This window comes from Thalassophryne amazonica, chromosome 12 (assembly GCF_902500255.1).
Source record: "Thalassophryne amazonica chromosome 12, fThaAma1.1, whole genome shotgun sequence".
Classification (NCBI taxonomy): domain Eukaryota; kingdom Metazoa; phylum Chordata; class Actinopteri; order Batrachoidiformes; family Batrachoididae; genus Thalassophryne; species Thalassophryne amazonica.
The window spans coordinates 27,811,295-27,830,204 of record NC_047114.1 but is presented as its reverse complement, the minus strand read 5'-3'; the positions used below and the strand labels follow the sequence as shown (position 1 = coordinate 27,830,204).

Here is an 18,910-nt window from a genome sequence, read left to right as displayed (position 1 = left end):
TTTGCATTGTGGGTCCACCCTCTCTGGGCGCCGGGCTCCGGCCCACCCTGACAATATTCAATTGAATACACCACAAAGACAAGATATTTAATGTTCAAACTGATAGACTTTTTTGTTTTTGTGCAAATATTTGCTCATTTTAAAATGGATGACTGCAACACATTTCAAAAAAGCTGGGACAGTGGTATGTTTACCACAGTGTTACATCACCTTTCCTTCTAACAACACTCAATAAGCATTTGGGAACTGAGGACACTAATTGTTGAAGCTTTGTAGGTGGAATTCTTTCCCATTCTTGCTTGATGTACGACTTTAGTTGTTCAACAGTCCAGGGTCTCCGTTGTCGCATTTTCCGCTTCATAATGTACCACACATTTGCAATGGGCAACAGGTCTGGGCGACAGGTTACAAGAGGATTTGCAAATCATTGTATTCCGTTTTAATTTACATTTTACACAACATCCCAACTTCATTGGAATTGGGGTTGTTACAAATTAATGCCCAGGCTGGTCAGAGACATCACTGCAAACTGTCACATACAACACGTGTTTCAACCTTAAACAAACTGAGTAACAAGAACAATAGGCACATCTTGCATTATAGTAGCGCTGTGAACTAAAAGTATTAGATCCCAGTGGAGGGCATGGATAAACGTGTGTTGTAGAAACCGTTATTAAGGGGCATACTGTTGGCCATCTTAGAGCCACCTGTGGATGACGCTGCTACATTTTAGCTCATGAACTGATGACAGATCATGATGGTGACAGATCAACAGATCTGTAGGCACACATGATGATTTCTACACACGGTCCCCTGGCACTTCCTTAAATTTTTGTTTGCAGGGGTATAAATAAAAGTTTTGTTTTTCTTTGTTAATAGTTAAAATGATACTTTTACTAAACCGTCTGAATTAATGCAAATAAAGCTACCCTCCATTATGGTGGCGTACATGCGCAAAAAAAAAAAGTCACTGTCCAAATACATATGGATCCAGCTGTAGCAGTATTTACCATATATGTGATCTAAATTAATCAGTTTCTCTGTTTACAATCTTTTCACTTTCACTAGAAGAAGAAGTAGGTCCTACATAGACCATGAGGCCCGTTGGTGATGGTGCTCATCACTGGATTTCAAAGCGTGCAGAGAACAAGTCCATTATTCCCAATGGACACGACTCATGTTTCCTGCTTGAATATTTTGCCTTTGATGTCTGGTAGCCATTTACAGCTGAGTGAATAATCCTGATAAAGTATTTTGGGCAAGAACACAGATGGTATCATGACTAGGAATCAAACACAATTCATTCATTTTTGCACAAATAAACATTCTTTGACTGTAATAAAAAATAAAAACCCTTGTGCAAAGGACAGAACAACCTGTGTGTGCGCACACGTGTGCGTGTGTGTGTGTTGGGGGGTTATTTTATGAAATGATGCAGAAAAAGAAATAAGTCCGATACAGACCCAGAAGCCCATTGGTGCAGTGCTAATCCTTGGGACTTTAATCATTTCACTATTCTTTTTTATTAATTTCTCCTTTCAGTAAATCTGAACATTATCTTGCTTCTTTCTGGAATTTCACCTCTCAGTAAAACTATTTTACTGACATTGTACTGAAGGCGACGTAGTGCAAAGCCACTCACCTCTTTAATGGCGGACATCTTTACCGTCTCGTAGTAGTGCAGGGGCGCGTAGGGCTTGTTCATATCATAGCCGAAACCAGCCACGGCCACCTCATCACAGTTATGCAGTGCCATTGTTATAGCAACTGTCCCCAAAGTTGGAATGTTCTTTAAAATAAAACAAAAACAAATTCAAGCAGTCAGATCTTTACAGCACTTGCACCAATCGCATCTATAGATGAGATAATACACACACCGTGAAGAACACAGAACTGAACATTAACTAAAACATGCACTGTGTGTAGAATGTAGTGCTTTTTGACACTGATGTGCATCAGCTTGCTGCTCCTTTCTTTCTTTCTACCTCTGCCTTTGTTCTGGCCCACTGGTGCTAACTGAATCTGAGATGTTGGTGATTAAGTATTACCTTTGAGACGCGACCCCTGCAGACCCCGGCTATGACACAGTGATCTACAGGGTTAAATCCAGCTTCCTAAACGCCCTGGGCTGCCTGGGATCTGGGAGGTACAGACGCTCTCTGTGTGTGCGTGCGTCAGGAAAAAAAAGTGGGTGCAGGAGAAAGAATGGAGGGAGGCCCCATTTAAATCATTACCCTGATTTGCAGCCCTCAGGGTTGGTGGAGTTGAACCAGCAGCTGGCCAACCCCCTACTGTGTGTTCTAATGCACATTAATTTACACGCCAGCACATACACACTCAACATAAACACCAGTGTAATAAATTGACCTGCTCATTAATTTCTGCACACATAAACATACACTACAGTGGTCAGCGGAGAGACAGGCAATGTGTTTGGACCATACACGTGTACAGTCTGTATTGTAGAATTATTGCGCACACACACACAGGCCACATGTTGAACACATGTTGGAGAGCAGAGTTCACGTAGGGGTGTTCTGGTGGCCCCAGAGGGCAAAGTTACGGTGATACACACCTCATGTCCCCTCCACATCTCCAACAACATTCCCCTGCATGCTTCCAAACAAGAACACACATGCACACCTACATCAAAAAACAAAAATCGCACACACATGCAATTATGTACCGCAGCATGCAGAAGTCTCTATTAGTTACATTTTTAGAAGTATGCTCTTTAAACTTTGTGAAAACAGACATCTCTACATGATTTAAATCTGTGTGGAGAAGGCAGACAAAGCCTGAGTGGCTGTGCAAGGAGGAGGCTTGTGAGGGAAGCCACCCAGACAACCACGACAAATCCTAAATGCTAACAGGGCTCCATCTTCATGACCTATAGGCGCATTGATAGACAATTTGTGCCACAAATCCATTTGGTGCATGTTTGACTACACACTGATATTTAAACAGCACATAATCCAAGCAGGGCAGCACGGTGCCTTAGTGGTTAGCACTGCTGCCTCACAGCAAGAAGGTCATGGGATCGCTTCCCATGGAAACTTTAAATTGTCCACAGGTGTGCGTGCAGGTGTGAATGTATCTGTCTATATGTGGCACTGTGATAGACTGGCATCCCATCCAGTGTGTACCCCACCTCATGCTTTGTGACTGCTGTGATAAACTCCAGTCCCCATGACCCTTGATTGGAGTAAGCGGGTATAGAAAATGTATGGATGGATAAACCAAGCACAAACTAGGGTGGCAGATGCAAAAGGACTGGCTGAAGTCATCCAATTAGTCATAGGTGTGTTGTGGACATATCAAGAAAACAGTGTCATCTGTTATTGCTTTTAAACCATGATTGCATCATCTGATTGCACATGTGGAATCAGACACAAAAAAAAAAAAAAAAAAAAAGACAATGCTGGAAGTGTAATGACTATTTTGACATTTGAAGTAACACCCTTTGCATCCACTGGTGTGTGTGTGAAGATTGTAGACTAATGTGCATTTAAGGTGCAGCTGGTCTTTGCAACCGATTTCACATGCAATATCATGAATAAATGTGCACTTGCAGTATTTTTAAGGTAAGTTAAAAACTGTTCACTCTAACTGGAAACAATGTGGCGCGCTTTGATGCAGACTGACTGAACCAGCTTTATTTTTCTGATGATGTTAATGTGCGATTAGAGTCAGTAGTGTGTTTTTGCATCAACACATGGGTTATTACACATCTTAATGATGTATTATCAGCAGTGTACATTTTTATTTCAAACTACTTTTAAAGTCTGGACCCCGTGTGTTGCCTGTGCACCCAATCTCCAGACAGCTCCAGCCATGGCCAGCACTGAGCGTGAACAAAAGCAGGATAACAATATGCTGCTTACTACAATTATTACATTGTTCCATTATAGCATGAGCGCTTCCTTTTATTTCCTTTAATGCTCATTTTAAATTTAGTGTCATTGTGTATGGAAGCAGGGTTTATGTACATAATGAATCCACTTACGTGAGGTGTGCCTGAGTGTTGCATCAATTAAAAGCTAGGTTTTTACTGGGGTTTTTTTGTGCAATAATGTTCTGCTCTTAGACAATACCGGATTCGGCACTGCCTTTGACCACACTTCATTTTTAAACAAACACACCCACACAGGCATGGTCGAACCTTACCACTCCACTGTGCACTTCTTTGTGCCATGTTTAACATGGGCTGTGATTGGACAGAATGTACACAGGAGAACATTTTTTCTGTTGTATAACCACTTACAACTTTTTGGTGGAGTGGAACTAAATGATTTTCTTAAAAGGAGACATTTGTCAGAAGGCATATGTTAGACTCGACCCTAAATTTTCAGTTAATGCAGACTGACAAAACATTTATGAAAGCACATTGTGTATTTTAAACTCACCCCTTTGCCCATCAACCCATTATTGAAGGGTAGGCCTATGAATTGGAAGGCAGCCTCCTGGATGAAGTAGGGATTTAGGATTCTCATCTCAACTGGGTCTCTAGGCACGTAGTGGGCCACAGACTTCCAAAACCCTTCTACGCCTCTCTGGATGAGTTAGTCAGGAAATGACAAGGATATGGAGAGAAAATACAAAACAGGGGGAAAAAATTAATTAATTAAATTAACAGCAGGTTTGTTTTATTCAGTTTGGCAAGAGTCACGTCGATTCACGTCATGTCTGCTGAGGGCAGCCAATCCACACACCAAAGCCAGATTATCCTCTGTAACACTGACATAAAACACAGAAGTCAACCAGAAACCAGATCCATACAAGCACTGATGGAGGAAATGGATTTGGGACCTTTAATGAAAGACATGGGGGTGGGAGCTCACAGTGTAGCAGTAATTACAATCCTAGTATAGTAGCAGCAGACTCTGGAAATGGGAGTGTGTGTTCCCATCGTTAAAGCGCCATCATTTGCAGGAATCATTTGTTGGGAGCATTAATATTGTGACCAATTTGCTCTATATTATTTAATACAGTTATTTGTTCCAACTTTAAACAACTACAGTCTTGTTTAACTATGTATTTGTTATATTTTTTTAAATTTCAGCAAATAACTAACTTGTTGTACTCTTATCTTTGATTAAAAATAAATAAATCAATTTTAGCATTGCACCATATCCCTGAGGCAAAAACCAAACAATACAAGGCAAAATCCGATTAATATGGTCTGAATCTGGGGGAAAAAGAAAATAACTTAAAAGTCCTCATCTGCAGTTAGAGTTCCAGGAAGGTAAAAAAAAAAAAAAAAAAGAAAGAAAAATCCTAAACAGCATTGCATTCATGGCCTACTTTACTAACATGCAAGGTTAATATGGCACTTGAAAGGAAATGCTACAAATCACACCTTGACCTGAGGGTGTTCTGGGAGTCTCTGGTCTTTTTGCACAAGGCAATCATCATCAGTCGCTATCGTGACATGTCAAACCGGCATGCCACAACACCTGAACCAAATTATATAACTTTAATGACATGCTCCATTACAACTCGAGTCATACCTGAACAGGCACAGAGTGTTAGACTGAGCACATTTCTAAAACAGGCCTGGAATGTTGCTAGGTGCATGAGATTTTAGAACAAATTCAGCAAAGGTAATCCCCAAAAATTTATTCCATAATGCAAGTATAAATACTCAAGAGCCCACCCCCCAAAATAAAATCTGTTCAAAGCCTCATTCATGGGTGGTTTAAAATACAATTCCAATTACACTTTTACAAATCTGCTTGGGTCTGACTACACAGCTAAACGAGCCAGTGAATTTATAAAAAGCACCCGTATGAACACAAATATCCAACTTGTAACATCCTATGTAAAAAACAAATGGCTAAATAAAGTCACAAAATAGATTGTGGAATAAAGTCATATCAAGGACAAATTATGTGGACTGTACTCGTTGGACATGAACGACACACACAACAACTGTGCGTGTGTACACCGAGGAGCGCTTCAGAGTTGTGCAGCTGCTCAGTCTTTCCAGATCATTAATGCCTTTTACTGCACCTTGTCTTCTGTGACTGCATTTTAAAAGCAAGTTAGGGCAAAATCAATCTTTGTATGACAGCAGCACAAATGCATCAATACGTATTAACTCAGCATTAGCTGCAATTATTTTTACAATTCAGATCCTGTCAGTCAGAGCTCCATTTTTATTCACAGTATTTGGGAAAAGTAAAAGTTGGAGTGACACCAACAACATTCTGACACTTTCCATGAGTGTGACTGCAATACTATAGCAATTGATGTGGATTAGAGAAAAAGCAGGACTGCCACATGTATACACAGATCAGATCTGGTCAACTGATATATCATGTGGACAATCAGTGAGATCAGATTTGAAGAGGATATGCAATACATCGACTTTGAACTGCCAGTCTGATCAAAGCCTTAGTGCCTCCAAAAACAGAACCTGGGGGAAAATTGCATTCCAGTAAGAAAATATCCCTAATTACGCACCAGAACAGTTCATAACCAATGATATGATTGACTTGTAAAACTTGATCAGAGTTCACATCTCAATCGACTGAAAATTTGAGGCTGGGCATTAAAACACACACACACACACACACACACACACACACACACACCACACACACACACACACACACACACACACACACACACACACACACACACACACACACACACACACACACACACACACACACACACACACACACACACACACACACACACACACACACACACACCAATGGAATCATCATGGCATCTGAAAAAGCTTGAGACTTGCAAAGAAGAGTGGACAAAAATTTGATTTCTGTCCAAAGACAAGGCTGGAACTCCAACAAATCATTTGTTATAGTCAGCATTACATCTGAGCCCTGTGAAATTAAAAAAGTAAATAAAGCAAAATAGTAGTGCGTGGCCTTACAATGATTTCCTAAAAGGCACAAAGCCAATGGGGTCAGCAGAATGAAATAGGAATCACCTGTTCAAATATTCAAGCCTGGCTGCCTTTGATATGGCAATGCATGAGTGTGCATGCGCCGGTGTTTGGTTTGCGCGTGTTGGCAGTGGCAGCGACAACAATCCTGCTGGCTTTGTGGCTACAACAGTGGCGGCTCTTTTTGAACCACGGCCCAGCTCTGTGCTGTCGGCAAGCTCTAACAGGAACAGCAGCTCATCTCTCCTGTCAACACAACTTATGTTTGCCAGGAATCTATTTAGCAACACTGTTTGGATGTGTGTGTGTGTGCTGAATAAAGAGAGCAAAGCATTTTTTTTTTTGAAAGAAGGAGACAGAAGGTAATGACACATAGCACACACCCCTGACTTTAGACTGCGATGACTCTGCATGTACACAGATAACTTCCATGGGGTGGGAATCTCTTTGAAGATATGCAGACAAATGACAACATCCAGGTGGTTTGGAGAAATCTCAGAGCAATTAGCATGTAAGGATTGAAGAGTCTCAGGGAGCACATGTGAGGGAGTGGGATGTGGGTGGTGTTAACAGTCGTGGTTTCCAGGTCACTAGCTCAAACCTTTGGATCAGTTTGGATAGACTAGAAAAGTGAATGGTAACAGTTCACACGGCTTTGACAGCATCCATGAAGGAAAACAATGAGCTCCTGTCCAGTCCACCAGAGGAGCTGGTCAGCAGAAGACTGACTGTCACACTTTATACTGCTTCTGGTCCCATTCATGTATACCCCACTAAAAACATTTATTTTTTTGTTAGGGGTGGAGTACTTAAAATAAATGGTCAAAACAGGTTAGGTCATGCCTGACAAAATGTGTTGATCCATAGCACCATCACATCAATCACATTACAAAACAGAATTTGGTTCTGGATGGCAACCATCCAAATGCATAACCAGTCTATGTCTGAAAACTACCATCTCCGCTGTATCCAGGAGAAACTTGGGCATCCCCTTGGCCTTCTCCAGCCTTTGGGGTACCCGGCACTGTAGCACCCACATGTTGGATCATGCCATTGAGCAATGCGCCACAACCAAAATGTTGTAGCAAGTGAGACATCTTGTCCAAGTCTCCCAAAGTAATGGATCACTTGACATGAAGTCATTCCAAAACAGATATCTAATAAATAACCAAAATTAAATAAACAGAGTATAAGTTGCAGTACCCCCATACTACTGTAGTTAAAAAAAAAAAAAAAAAAATGTAACTTGCACTCCATAAAATATTGCAATAGAAAAATGACAACAGAAAATCAACATTAACAGTAGATGATGGCTTTAGAAGTCCTATTTGTGAAATAAGATGATCTTTTTGTTAAATAAGGGAGCTTGAACTGCTGACAGCAGAGGTGGGATGAAGTCACCATCAAGTCACTCTCAAGTTATCAATCAGCAAGTCCCAAGTCAAGTCTCAAGTCATAATGACCACCAATTGTTTGCAAGCTGACTTGAGACACCTGCTGGTGGTTCCAAGGTTGAGGTATAGACAGTGGGGCGATCGTGCCTTTGCCGTCGCAGGTCCTAGACTCTGGAACTCTCTTCCTCTGGAGTTACGCTCCATCTCATCCCTGCCCCTGTTCAAAGCCAGGCTGAAAATGCATTTGTTTCAACTGGCCTTTGACACATAGAGCTGTGACTCCCTGGAAATCGACAACTGTAATATATTTTAGATGTATATGTTTTATCTTATGGTTGTTTTTAACTGTGTGTAGCACTTTGATTAACTTTGGTTGTTGTAAAGCGCTTTAGAAATAAAACTTGATTGATTGAGACTTGCAGATTGTTGACTTGAGAATGACTTGACAGTGACTTCGTTCCACCTCTCGCTGACAGTATAAATATATACATTTCTGGATCATGTGCGCACACGCACACACACACACCATGGAAACAAAGAACCATGAAAGGAAAAAGGTCCAAAAAACAGTAAACAGGTAACTGGGGAATTTAAATTACAAGTCAGGCAATGATGCAAGAAAGTTTGAGTCACTGAATGACCCTTGGAGAACAGTAAAATCAATCATGAAAAAACAAGAGTGACATAAAGTGTGACATATGCCCTCGCACACATCTTAAGTTAGTGCACGGTTTTATAGTAGAGGTGAAAATGAAGGCTGGAAATTATTTCTATGGCAAACAAGTGTAAGTTAAAAGATGGTATATGACCTATGCACATAAGGAAAGATTGCAGCTTTATAATTTTCAAAACGGCGACTTCCTCTAGCCTCCCCAAATACACCAAGAAATGGTTTCAATCAGATGAGATGCTCTTTACAGACAAAAAGCTCAGTTAATTAATCCCTCAAAATTTTGCACTGGCTACATGTTCTCTAAGCATAACCAACTGCAAGGCAACAGGATGTAACTTCCACTGTGGACTGACTGTTAACCTCTGTCTGATCATGAAAGTGTGCATTTGTCAAAAGAATCCAAACTACACCAGGGACATTTCATAGTGGACAGGTCCTCTCCCATTCATTCGACTCTGACACAGATCCACTGATAAACAGAGGGGGAAAGTCTGATTCCCCAGTTCTTTATGACTAAATGCAACTCCATTAGATTTAACGCTGCATGTGCTGTTAACACACCTGTTAAAAAAAAAAAAAAAAAACGACACGGAGAAACAACTGCTTAGAATGCAGTGACATACAGTGCATGGCGCTCTGCACGGCTTTACAACTAAAAACATCTGTCTTCACTTTTAATTTGAGGTCATCACTGGACGTGACTGGCATGATTTTAGCATTCTTTTACACTTTGATTTATTACAATAGAACAATTAGCATTTTGTTAATGATTCATGTCTATTTTAATCAACAATCCTTCTGTCCTTTTAATTTGTTTTCTTTGACACTTTCATTTCTTCCTAAGGTTATGCGTTCTCTATTACATCTGCCCCTGGGCCATCATCTGCCACACCTTCCGCCGCTCCCTGAACAGCACATTTTACCTTCATTGTGTGCATGCACATGCGTGTGTGTGTGAGATCACAGGAGTAGAGACAGGTGGTTGGCGTTTGAGCAGAGCCACACCAGCTGCACTTCATCCAATCAGGATCTGTATATAGACTCAGCCCCGCCACTTCTACTCTGTCAGATTGTGGCCTCATCAAGCGTTCCTGATCACATGACTGTTATTCTCCTCATCCTGCTCTGTTCTATGGAGCAGTTTTTCCTGTTCTGTGTCTCAGCTCTAGTCTTTGGGTTCCCAGCTCTCCTACGCAGCCGTTCCAAAATGGGCCCTCAAGGACCACCTAACCTGAACACTTTCCATCTCTTCCTGCTCTGCTACAAACTGATCAGCTCAGTCAGGTGTCTGTTAAAATTTGAATGGTGGCAGATCAGGGAGAGATGGAAAATATGTAGGTTGGGTGGTCCTTAAGAGCCAGGTTGACAACCACCATCCAACAGTACTGCCTGCTACCCAACTTGAGCCTTCTCTCAACAGAGTGGCCCATTTATACACCATTTCCCCCAGCTCAGCAGATTAGTAGCTATCTCATAAAACTACCTCAGCAGATCTCTAATCTCAATGACTGTTGGTGTCTGGTTAGGATACGTTTTGAAGTTACTGTGTTTTCTGGAGTAGAAGTATTGGTGGTAGTTACTGGTTTGGGAGGTTCTGCAACTTGTATACTGAAAAATCATATACCCTTTTCTTATATTATTAATAACTACACTAAATAAAACCACTAAAAGTAAACTCCAATAAGGAATAAATGCAATGCTATTTTGGCCTCAGGTAAAAAAAGTACAGTACAATAATGCACATAAATCCCAAATTAAAGAGATAAAAAAAATAATAATCAAATGGCCATCTTTTTTTATTATGGTGTTTCCAAAGTAGTGGAGCAGATAAGTGGAGCCTCCCAATCTACTCTTACAAACCCTAGGAACTACAAGTAAGCCTGCAGTCTGAGAGCGAAGCGCTCTATTGGGGTGATATGGTACTACGAGGTCCCTAAGATAAGATGGGACCTGATTATTCAAAACCTTATAAGTAAGAAGAAGAATTTTAAATTCTATTCTAGAATTAACAGGAAGCCAATGAAGAGAGGCCAATATGGGTGAGATATGCTCTCTCCTTCTAGTCCCCGTCAGTACTCTAGCTGCAGCATTTTGAATTAACTGAAGGCTTTTTAGGGAACTTTTAGGACAACCTGATAATAATGAATTACAATAGTCCAGTCTAGAGGAAATAAATGCATGAATTAGTTTTTCAGCATCACTCTGAGACAAGACCTTTGTGATTTTAGAGATATTGCGTAAATGCAAAAAAGCAGTCCTACATATTTGTTTAATATGCGCTTTGAATGACATATCCTGATCAAAAATGACTCCAAGATTTCTCACAGTATTACTAGAGGCCAGGGCAATGCCATCCAGAGTAAGGATCTGGTTAGACACCATGTTTCTAAGATTTGTGGGGCCAAGTACAATAACTTCAGTTTTATCTGAGTTTAAAAGCAGGAAATTAGAGGTCATCCATGTCTTTATGTCTATAAGACAATCCTGCAGTTTAGCTAATTGGTGTGTGTCCTCTGGCTTCATGGATAGATAAAGCTGGGTATCATCTGCGTAACAATGAAAATTTAAGCAATACCGTCTAATAATACTACCTAAGGGAAGCATGTATAAAGTGAATAAAATTGGTCCTAGCACAGAACCTTGTGGAACTCCATAATTAACCCTAGTCTGTGAAGAAGATTCCCCATTTACATGAACAAATTGTAATCTATTAGACTAATATGATTCAAACCACCGCAGCGCAGTGCCTTTAATACCTATGGCATGCTCTAATCTCGGTAATAAAATTTTATGGTCAACAGTATCAAAAGCAGCACTGAGGTCTAACAGAACAAGCACAGAGATGAGTCCACTGTCCGAGGCCATAAGAAGATCATTTGTAACCTTCACTAATGCTGTTTCTGTACTATGATGAATTCTAAAACCTGACAAACTCTTCAAATAGACCATTCCTCTGCAGATGATCAGTTAGCTGTTTTACAACTACCCTTTCAAGAATTTTTGAGAGAAAAGGAAGGTTGGAGATTGGCCTATAATTAGCTAAGATAGCTGGGTCAAGTGATGGCTTTTTAAGTAATGGTTTAATTACTGCCACCTTAAAAGCCTGTGGTACATAGCCAACTAACAAAGATAGATTGATCATATTTAAGATCGAAGCATTAACAACACTGAACCTGAACAGTTTTACATTCAGTCTGGAACATGTCAGTGATTGTGCCCCTGTTCCACACACTGCATAGCTTCATGGTGGAATGCACCAGAAAAGGATGCAAGAAAACCAATCAAATCTGCGGCTGGAGTCACCCACTTGTCTTCTGGCAAACTCTAGCTAAAACTTCAGCTATTTTTAAGAAAACCCTTCTCTGCTCCACTTCACTGGATGATGTGTTACAGCTTTCGCGCTATCTTGGTGGCTTCCCTTACTGGTTTCTGCAGTCACTCAAGGCAGCCCCACACGGATGATGAGATAGGAATTCATGTTACGCTTGAATCGCACAGAAACATGCTGTGTTGTAGCATGTGTGGAATATCTGCATTACAAACATGTATGTTGGCGAGTTGAAACTGCGATGCAGCAGGTCTTGTAGTACATAATCATGAGCATTGTGTGGCGCTGCAAACAGATTATTGCAAGCTGAGACATATAAGGGCTGACAGGTGTGGGTGCACACTGGCAGGCAAGCAAGCAACACACACACACATTTTCACTTGATGGCACAGACATAATGAAACAACCGTCCACTGGGCTGCTGTTGAAACCATGAACAGGATCAGCTGAAAAAAAGAAAGGAAAAAAGACTGTACTCTGGCGGTCCAAACCAACCACACAGGGTGTTCTGCATTATGTTGACATAGCACTATCACTAGGATTCCATTGAGAGAACATGATGTGGTTGGGTGATAATTTTCTTTGCTTTCTCAGTCACCCGTTTCCCTCAAAGGGAGCCCCAAGCACAAATCTATTTCATCTTCAGTGTTACGACATCAACAATTTCCTTGAAATGACTGTGTATGTCTTTTATGGATCAAAGTTGCATGAAACGCAAAACTGTCAAAACATCAATCAAACCTGAAAACAGATTATTAGAGCAAAACGATGTCAAAAGCTGAGGTGAAAAAGCTGTCCAACACTTTACATCCGGAAACAATAAGGTATCTGTCATTGTTTCAGAATATCTGGCAATCCTTTATAGATTTCTTACAATCTGTGTCTGTATGAATGCCTAATATATTTGTGGACTATACTGCTTTTTTACGTCCGCTTCATTTATATCCTTGAAATTTGTTCATGTTTTACGTTTTAGTTAGGTTTTTTTTTTGGTTCATGTTTATTATGTTTATACAAAAAAAAATTGGAGCCACAATCTGTGAATTAAAAACTGTATAATGTAAAGTGCTCAATAAACATGTTGTGACTTAAAGATGAGGTGAAAAGATGAAAGCCAACAGAGGATAAAACCACATGGAAAAAAGTGATGGGAACTGGGAGATAAATAATGTTAAGACCCATAATGAAACCGGGTCCTAAAATGTTATGCATGGAACTGAAGAGCACTCAGAAAATGTAGAGATAACCATCTTCTCCTTCACTTGCGTGTCTCAACTCAAAGCATCTCAGTCTGTATAATGTGATATACAAGTCTACTAAATGTATCAGAAATGTTATGGGCTGGCTAGTGGTGGTGACGGATATAAATTAGACTGAAAATAAACACGCTGACGTGCCCTTTTTTGGTTGTGCAATACATTTTAAAATCCTACCTCAATTACACTTCACAAATAAAATGCTTAAATAAGAAACAGCTGGGTCTGGAGCTTGAACATATTTAACCTGGCTGTAGAAATTTCAATGTGGCTTTGGTTTTGCCGAGATGTACTACAACCCCTGGCAAAAATTATGGAATCACCGGCCTCGGAGGATGTTCATTCAGTTGTTTAATTTTGTGGAAAAAAAGCAGATCACAGACATGACACAAAACTAAAGTCATTTCAAATGGCAACTTTCTGGCTTTAAGAAACACTATAAGAAATCAAGAAAAAAAAAGATTGTGACAGTCAGTAACGGTTACTTTTTTAGACCAAGCAGAGGAAAAAAATATGGAATCACTCAATTCTGAGGAATAAATTATGGAATCACCCTGTAAATTTCCATCCCCCAAACTAAAACCTGCATCAAATCAGATCTGCTCGTTGACATTGACCCTATGCCATGACATTGATCCTATGTGTCTTTTTGCAAGGAACGTTTTCACAGTTTTTGCTCTGTGGCAAGATGCATTATCATCTTGAAAAATGATATCATCCCCAAACATCCTTTCAATTGTCCAAAATATCAACGTAAAGTTGTGCATTTATTGATGATGTAATGACAGCCATCTCCCCAGTGCCTTTACCTGACATGCAGCCCCATATCATCAATGACTGTGGAAATTTACATGTTCTCTTCAGGCAATCATCTTTATAAATCTCATTGAAACGGCACCAAACAAAAGTTCCAGCATCATCACCTTGCCCAATGCAGATTCGAGATTCATCACTGAATATCACTTTCATCCAGTCATCCACAGTCCACGATTGCTTTTCCTTAGCCCATTGTAACCTTGTTTATTCTGTTCAGGTGTTAATGATGGCTTTCGTTTAGCTTTTCTGTATGTAAATCCCATTTCCTTTAGGCGGTTTCTTACAGTTCAGTCACAGACGTTGACTCCAGTTTCCTCCCATTCGTTCCTCATTTGTTTTGTTGTGCATTTTCGATTTTTGAGACATATTGCTTTAAGTTTTCTGTCATGACGCGTTGATGTCTTCCTTGGTCTACCAGTATGTTTGCCTTTAACAACCTTCCCATGTTGTTTGTATTTGGTCCAGAGTTTAGACACAGCTGACTGTGAACAACCAACATCTTTTGCAACATTGCATGATGATTTACTCTCTTTTAAGAGTTTGATAATCCTCTCCTTTGTTTCAACTGACATCTCTCGTGTTGGAGCCATGATTCATGTCAGTCCACTTGGTGCAACAGCTCTCCAAGGTGTGATCACTCCTTTTTAGATGCAGACTAATGAGCAGATCTGATATGATGCAGGTGTTAGTTTTGGGAATGAAAATTTACAGGGTGATTCCATAATTTTTTCCTCAGAATTGAGTGATTCCATATTTTTTTCCTCTGCTTGGTCTAAAAAAGTAACCGTTACTGACTGCCACAATCTTTTTTTCTTGATTTCTTATAGTGTTTCTTAAAGCCAGAAAGTTGCCATTTGAAATGACTTTAGTTTTGTGTCATGTGTGTGATCTGCTTTTTTTCTACAAAATTAAACAACTGAATGAACATCCTTCGAGGCCGGTGATTCCATAATTTTTGCCAGGGGTTGTATAAGATTTTTCTCTGTACTGAACGAAGGGCATACAGGTATATGTACAGCCTCAACAAACAGTGTTTAAGAGGAAAGTGAAAAATAAACACACAGCTTAACTAAGTTCTATAGGGCCCAGTGGCCCATTGCTGCAGTGTTTATATCCCGACTAATGAGAGTCTACGACTCCCCATGGATGGGATGTCAGTCTGAGGCATGGACATTGGTCTTCTGCTTCTGGGTAAATGGGTACAGCGTCTGACTTGGTTGACTAAGACAATATTAATTGTCTTGTCCACGGACAAAGACAGGTAGCATGAGAGTGATTCAAACTCAGGTCTACATATTGGCGGCACATCCATAAACTTCCTCTTTGGCCTCTCTCTTCTCTTGCCTGGTTGCTCCATCCTCAGTATCCTTCTCCCTATATACCCTGGGTCCCTCCTCTGCACATGTCCAAACCATCTCGATGTTGCCTCTCTGACTTTGTCTACAAACCGTCCCACCTCAACTGTCCCTCTGATATGTTCAATCCGAATCCTGTTCATTCTCGTCACTCCCAAAAATAATTGCAACATCTTCAGCTCTGCCTCCTGTCTTTTTGTTAGTGCCACACTCTCAAAGCTGTACAACATAGCTGGTCTCACTACGGTCTTGTAGAATTTCCCCTTCACTCTTGCAGATATTCTTTGGTCACAAATCATTCCTGCCACCTTTCTCCACCCACTCCACCCTTCCTGCACTCATTTTCACCTCTCTACCACACTATTACAGTTGACCCCAAATATTTAAACCCATCTATTTTCACCACTTCTACTCCTTGTAACCGCACGATTCCACTGGGATCCCTCTAATTCACATACATGTACTCAGTCTTGGCCATAATGACTTTTATTCCCCTTCTCTCCAGACCATATCCTCACCTCTCCAGGCTAGACTCAACCTGTTCCCTACTCCCACTACAGGTCACAATGTCATCTGCAAATATCGCAGTCCATGGACACTCCTGTCTGATCTCATCTGTCAACCTGTCCATCACCACTGTGAACAAGAACGGACTCAGAGCCAATCCTTGGTGTAATCACGCCTTCACCTTGAATGAGTCTGTCATTGCTACTGCACATCTCACTTCTGTCACACTATCCTTGTACATATTCTGCACTACCCTCACATACTTCTCCAGACTTCCTCATACAATACCACAACTCTTCTCTTGGCACCCCATCATAAGATTTCTCTAAATCCACAAACAATGTAACTTCTTCTGGCCTTTTCTATACTTTCCCAGTATTCTCAGAGCAAACATTGCATCGTAGTGCTCTTTCTCAGCATGAAACCATATTGCTGCTCACAGCTCTTCACGTGTTTTCTAGCTTCTACTACTCTTTCCCATAACTTCATGCTGTGGCTAATCAACTTTATGCTTCTGTAGTTACTGCAGCTCTGCTAATCACACCTTGTTCTTAAAAATAGGACCTAGGTGTGTGTGAGCCAGCTGACTGCGTGCACACACAGATAGCTTGTTCGCATTTTAGATGGCTTTCAGCAAGCCGTCCACTGTTTTTCTGCTGTCTCTTTCGAAAACTGACCGACCAAATGAAGGCTGGACAGGTCGCTGCCTAAAACTCTGTTGTAATCTCCGAATGGCTGAGTTATTTAAGGCGCAAGTTTGAAAAAACTGGTTGGTCTTGTCAAACACTTTTAATCACAAGACCAACAAGATTTTTAACTAAACATCAGTCTAACAAAAAAATATCTACTAGACATAGGTCAAAATTACTGGTCTGTGTCCTCAGACCAGTGGATTTCTCTACGCCTGTGAGCCATTGTTGAGCAATCACTCTCTTCTTTACCTCTAAAGTCTTCCTACAAACCACCATCCTATGCTGTGTAGCTACACTCTCTCCTGCCACCACCTTATAGTGTCCAATCTTTTAGCTTGCATCTCCTACAAAGATTGTAGTCCACCTGTGTGCACCTTCCTCCACTCTTATGCCACCCTGTGCTCCTCCCTTTTCTGAAAGTAGGTATTTACCACAGCCATTTTCATCCTTTTTGCAAAATCAACTACCATCTGTCCTTTCACATTCCTGTCCTTGATACCATATCTACCCATTACTTCCTCATCGCCTCTGTTTCCTTCAACAAAATGCCCATTGAAGTCTGCTCCCATCATCACTCTTTCATGCTTGGGCACACTTTCCACCACCTCATCTAACTCAAGAAATCTTTCTCATTTGTCTCACAATCTACCTGTGGGGCATACGCACTGATGATATTCATCATCACCCCTCCAATTTTCAACTTCATACGCACCCTATCAGACACTCTCTTAACCTCCAACACACTCATAACATACTCTTCCTTTAAAGTAACCATAACACCACTTCTCTTCCTATCCACACCATGATACAATTTGAACTCACCACCTATGGTCCTGCTCTTACTTCCCCTTCCACTTGGTCTCTTGCATAGACAATATGTCTACCTTTCTCCTCTCCATCATGTCACCCAGGTCTACCCCTTTACCAGTCATAGTACCAACATTCAAAGTCTCAGCTCACTCCCACCCTTCTAGTTTTCCTCTTCTCCCACTGTCTGTGGACATGTTCTCCTCCTCTTCTCTTCTTCTCTTCCCAGCAGTAGCCAAATTTTTGCCAGAACCCTGTTGGGCAACGGCACCAGTGGCAGTCACCGTTAACCTGGGCCTCAATTTGATTTGTACTCTGCATGGTTGGGGTGGCTTGTTTTATGCTGGATGCCCATCTTGACGCAACCCTACTGATTTATCCGGGCTTGGGACTGACATTCAAAGTTTACTGGCTGCACACCCCATGTGGCTGAGATATAACAAACTATAAGACTAACGCCCTGCCTCCTTCTACCCTCCACATTTATCCAGACTAACTGCACACCCCATGTTGCAGAGGATGCTTTTCTGCATTCTTAAAAGTTGAAAATCACTGAAGATGTGGGTGTGCTTGATGTTTGTACAACACACCACTCAAAAAAAGACAGGCTAGAATCCAAAATATAGGGGAACCGCAATTTTGAAACAAAAACAGCAACCTTAAAATGCTAACAGTTTCAGTTAAAATTGTCTGGAGGTCATTAGCACTGTGTACACATTGGACGTTTGCGTTTACAAGTTGCAGTGTCTGACCACATAAGCGTTCCACTGAAGAAGAACCGCTGCAGTAGGAATGTTTTTGCTGTTCTTCAAGACTTTATAGAAGTAGGTGGCAAATGCTGAGTTACGCAAGTTACTACACTTGAAGTCAACAAAACTAAAGAACAAGCAACTTAAAAAGTCAATGCAACAATAATGAATGTCATTAAAGGTCTTCATGACTCCCACTTAACATTTCAATTCTACAGTGATCTTACTGCTCCCAACATCCAGCTCTCAACTACGTACCAAATGGCAAAGATGATCTATGGTAACAAGGTCAGTGGGTCACGTGGATTATGAGGTGAAGTGCACTAACAGGGGAGGAGTTAATCAAATCTATTGTGAACCTCTTAAGGCTTGGAAGTATACGAGTCTATCTGATGTCCAGTGAAAAATGAGTGGGACCCT

At 40.9% G+C, this 18,910-nt stretch overlaps 1 protein-coding gene across 6 annotated transcripts in view; it reads right to left on the bottom strand.

Annotated features, from left to right (window-relative positions):
- The window catches only part of st3gal3b (ST3 beta-galactoside alpha-2,3-sialyltransferase 3b), a 198,501-nt gene that overhangs the window by 19,213 nt on the left and 160,378 nt on the right, over window positions 1-18,910 (bottom strand). For all 6 annotated transcript variants that reach the window (XR_004563880.1, XR_004563881.1, XM_034182402.1 and 3 more), the window contains 2 exons: window positions 4,407-4,553; window positions 1,643-1,789 (listed from right to left, as the gene is read on the bottom strand). Coding sequence is in view for 4 of the 6 variants with exons in the window: in XM_034182402.1 (XP_034038293.1) it covers window positions 1,643-1,789; window positions 4,407-4,553 (294 nt within the window). In the remaining 2 variants the exon portion in view is untranslated. The remainder of the gene's footprint in view (window positions 1-1,642; window positions 1,790-4,406; window positions 4,554-18,910) is intronic.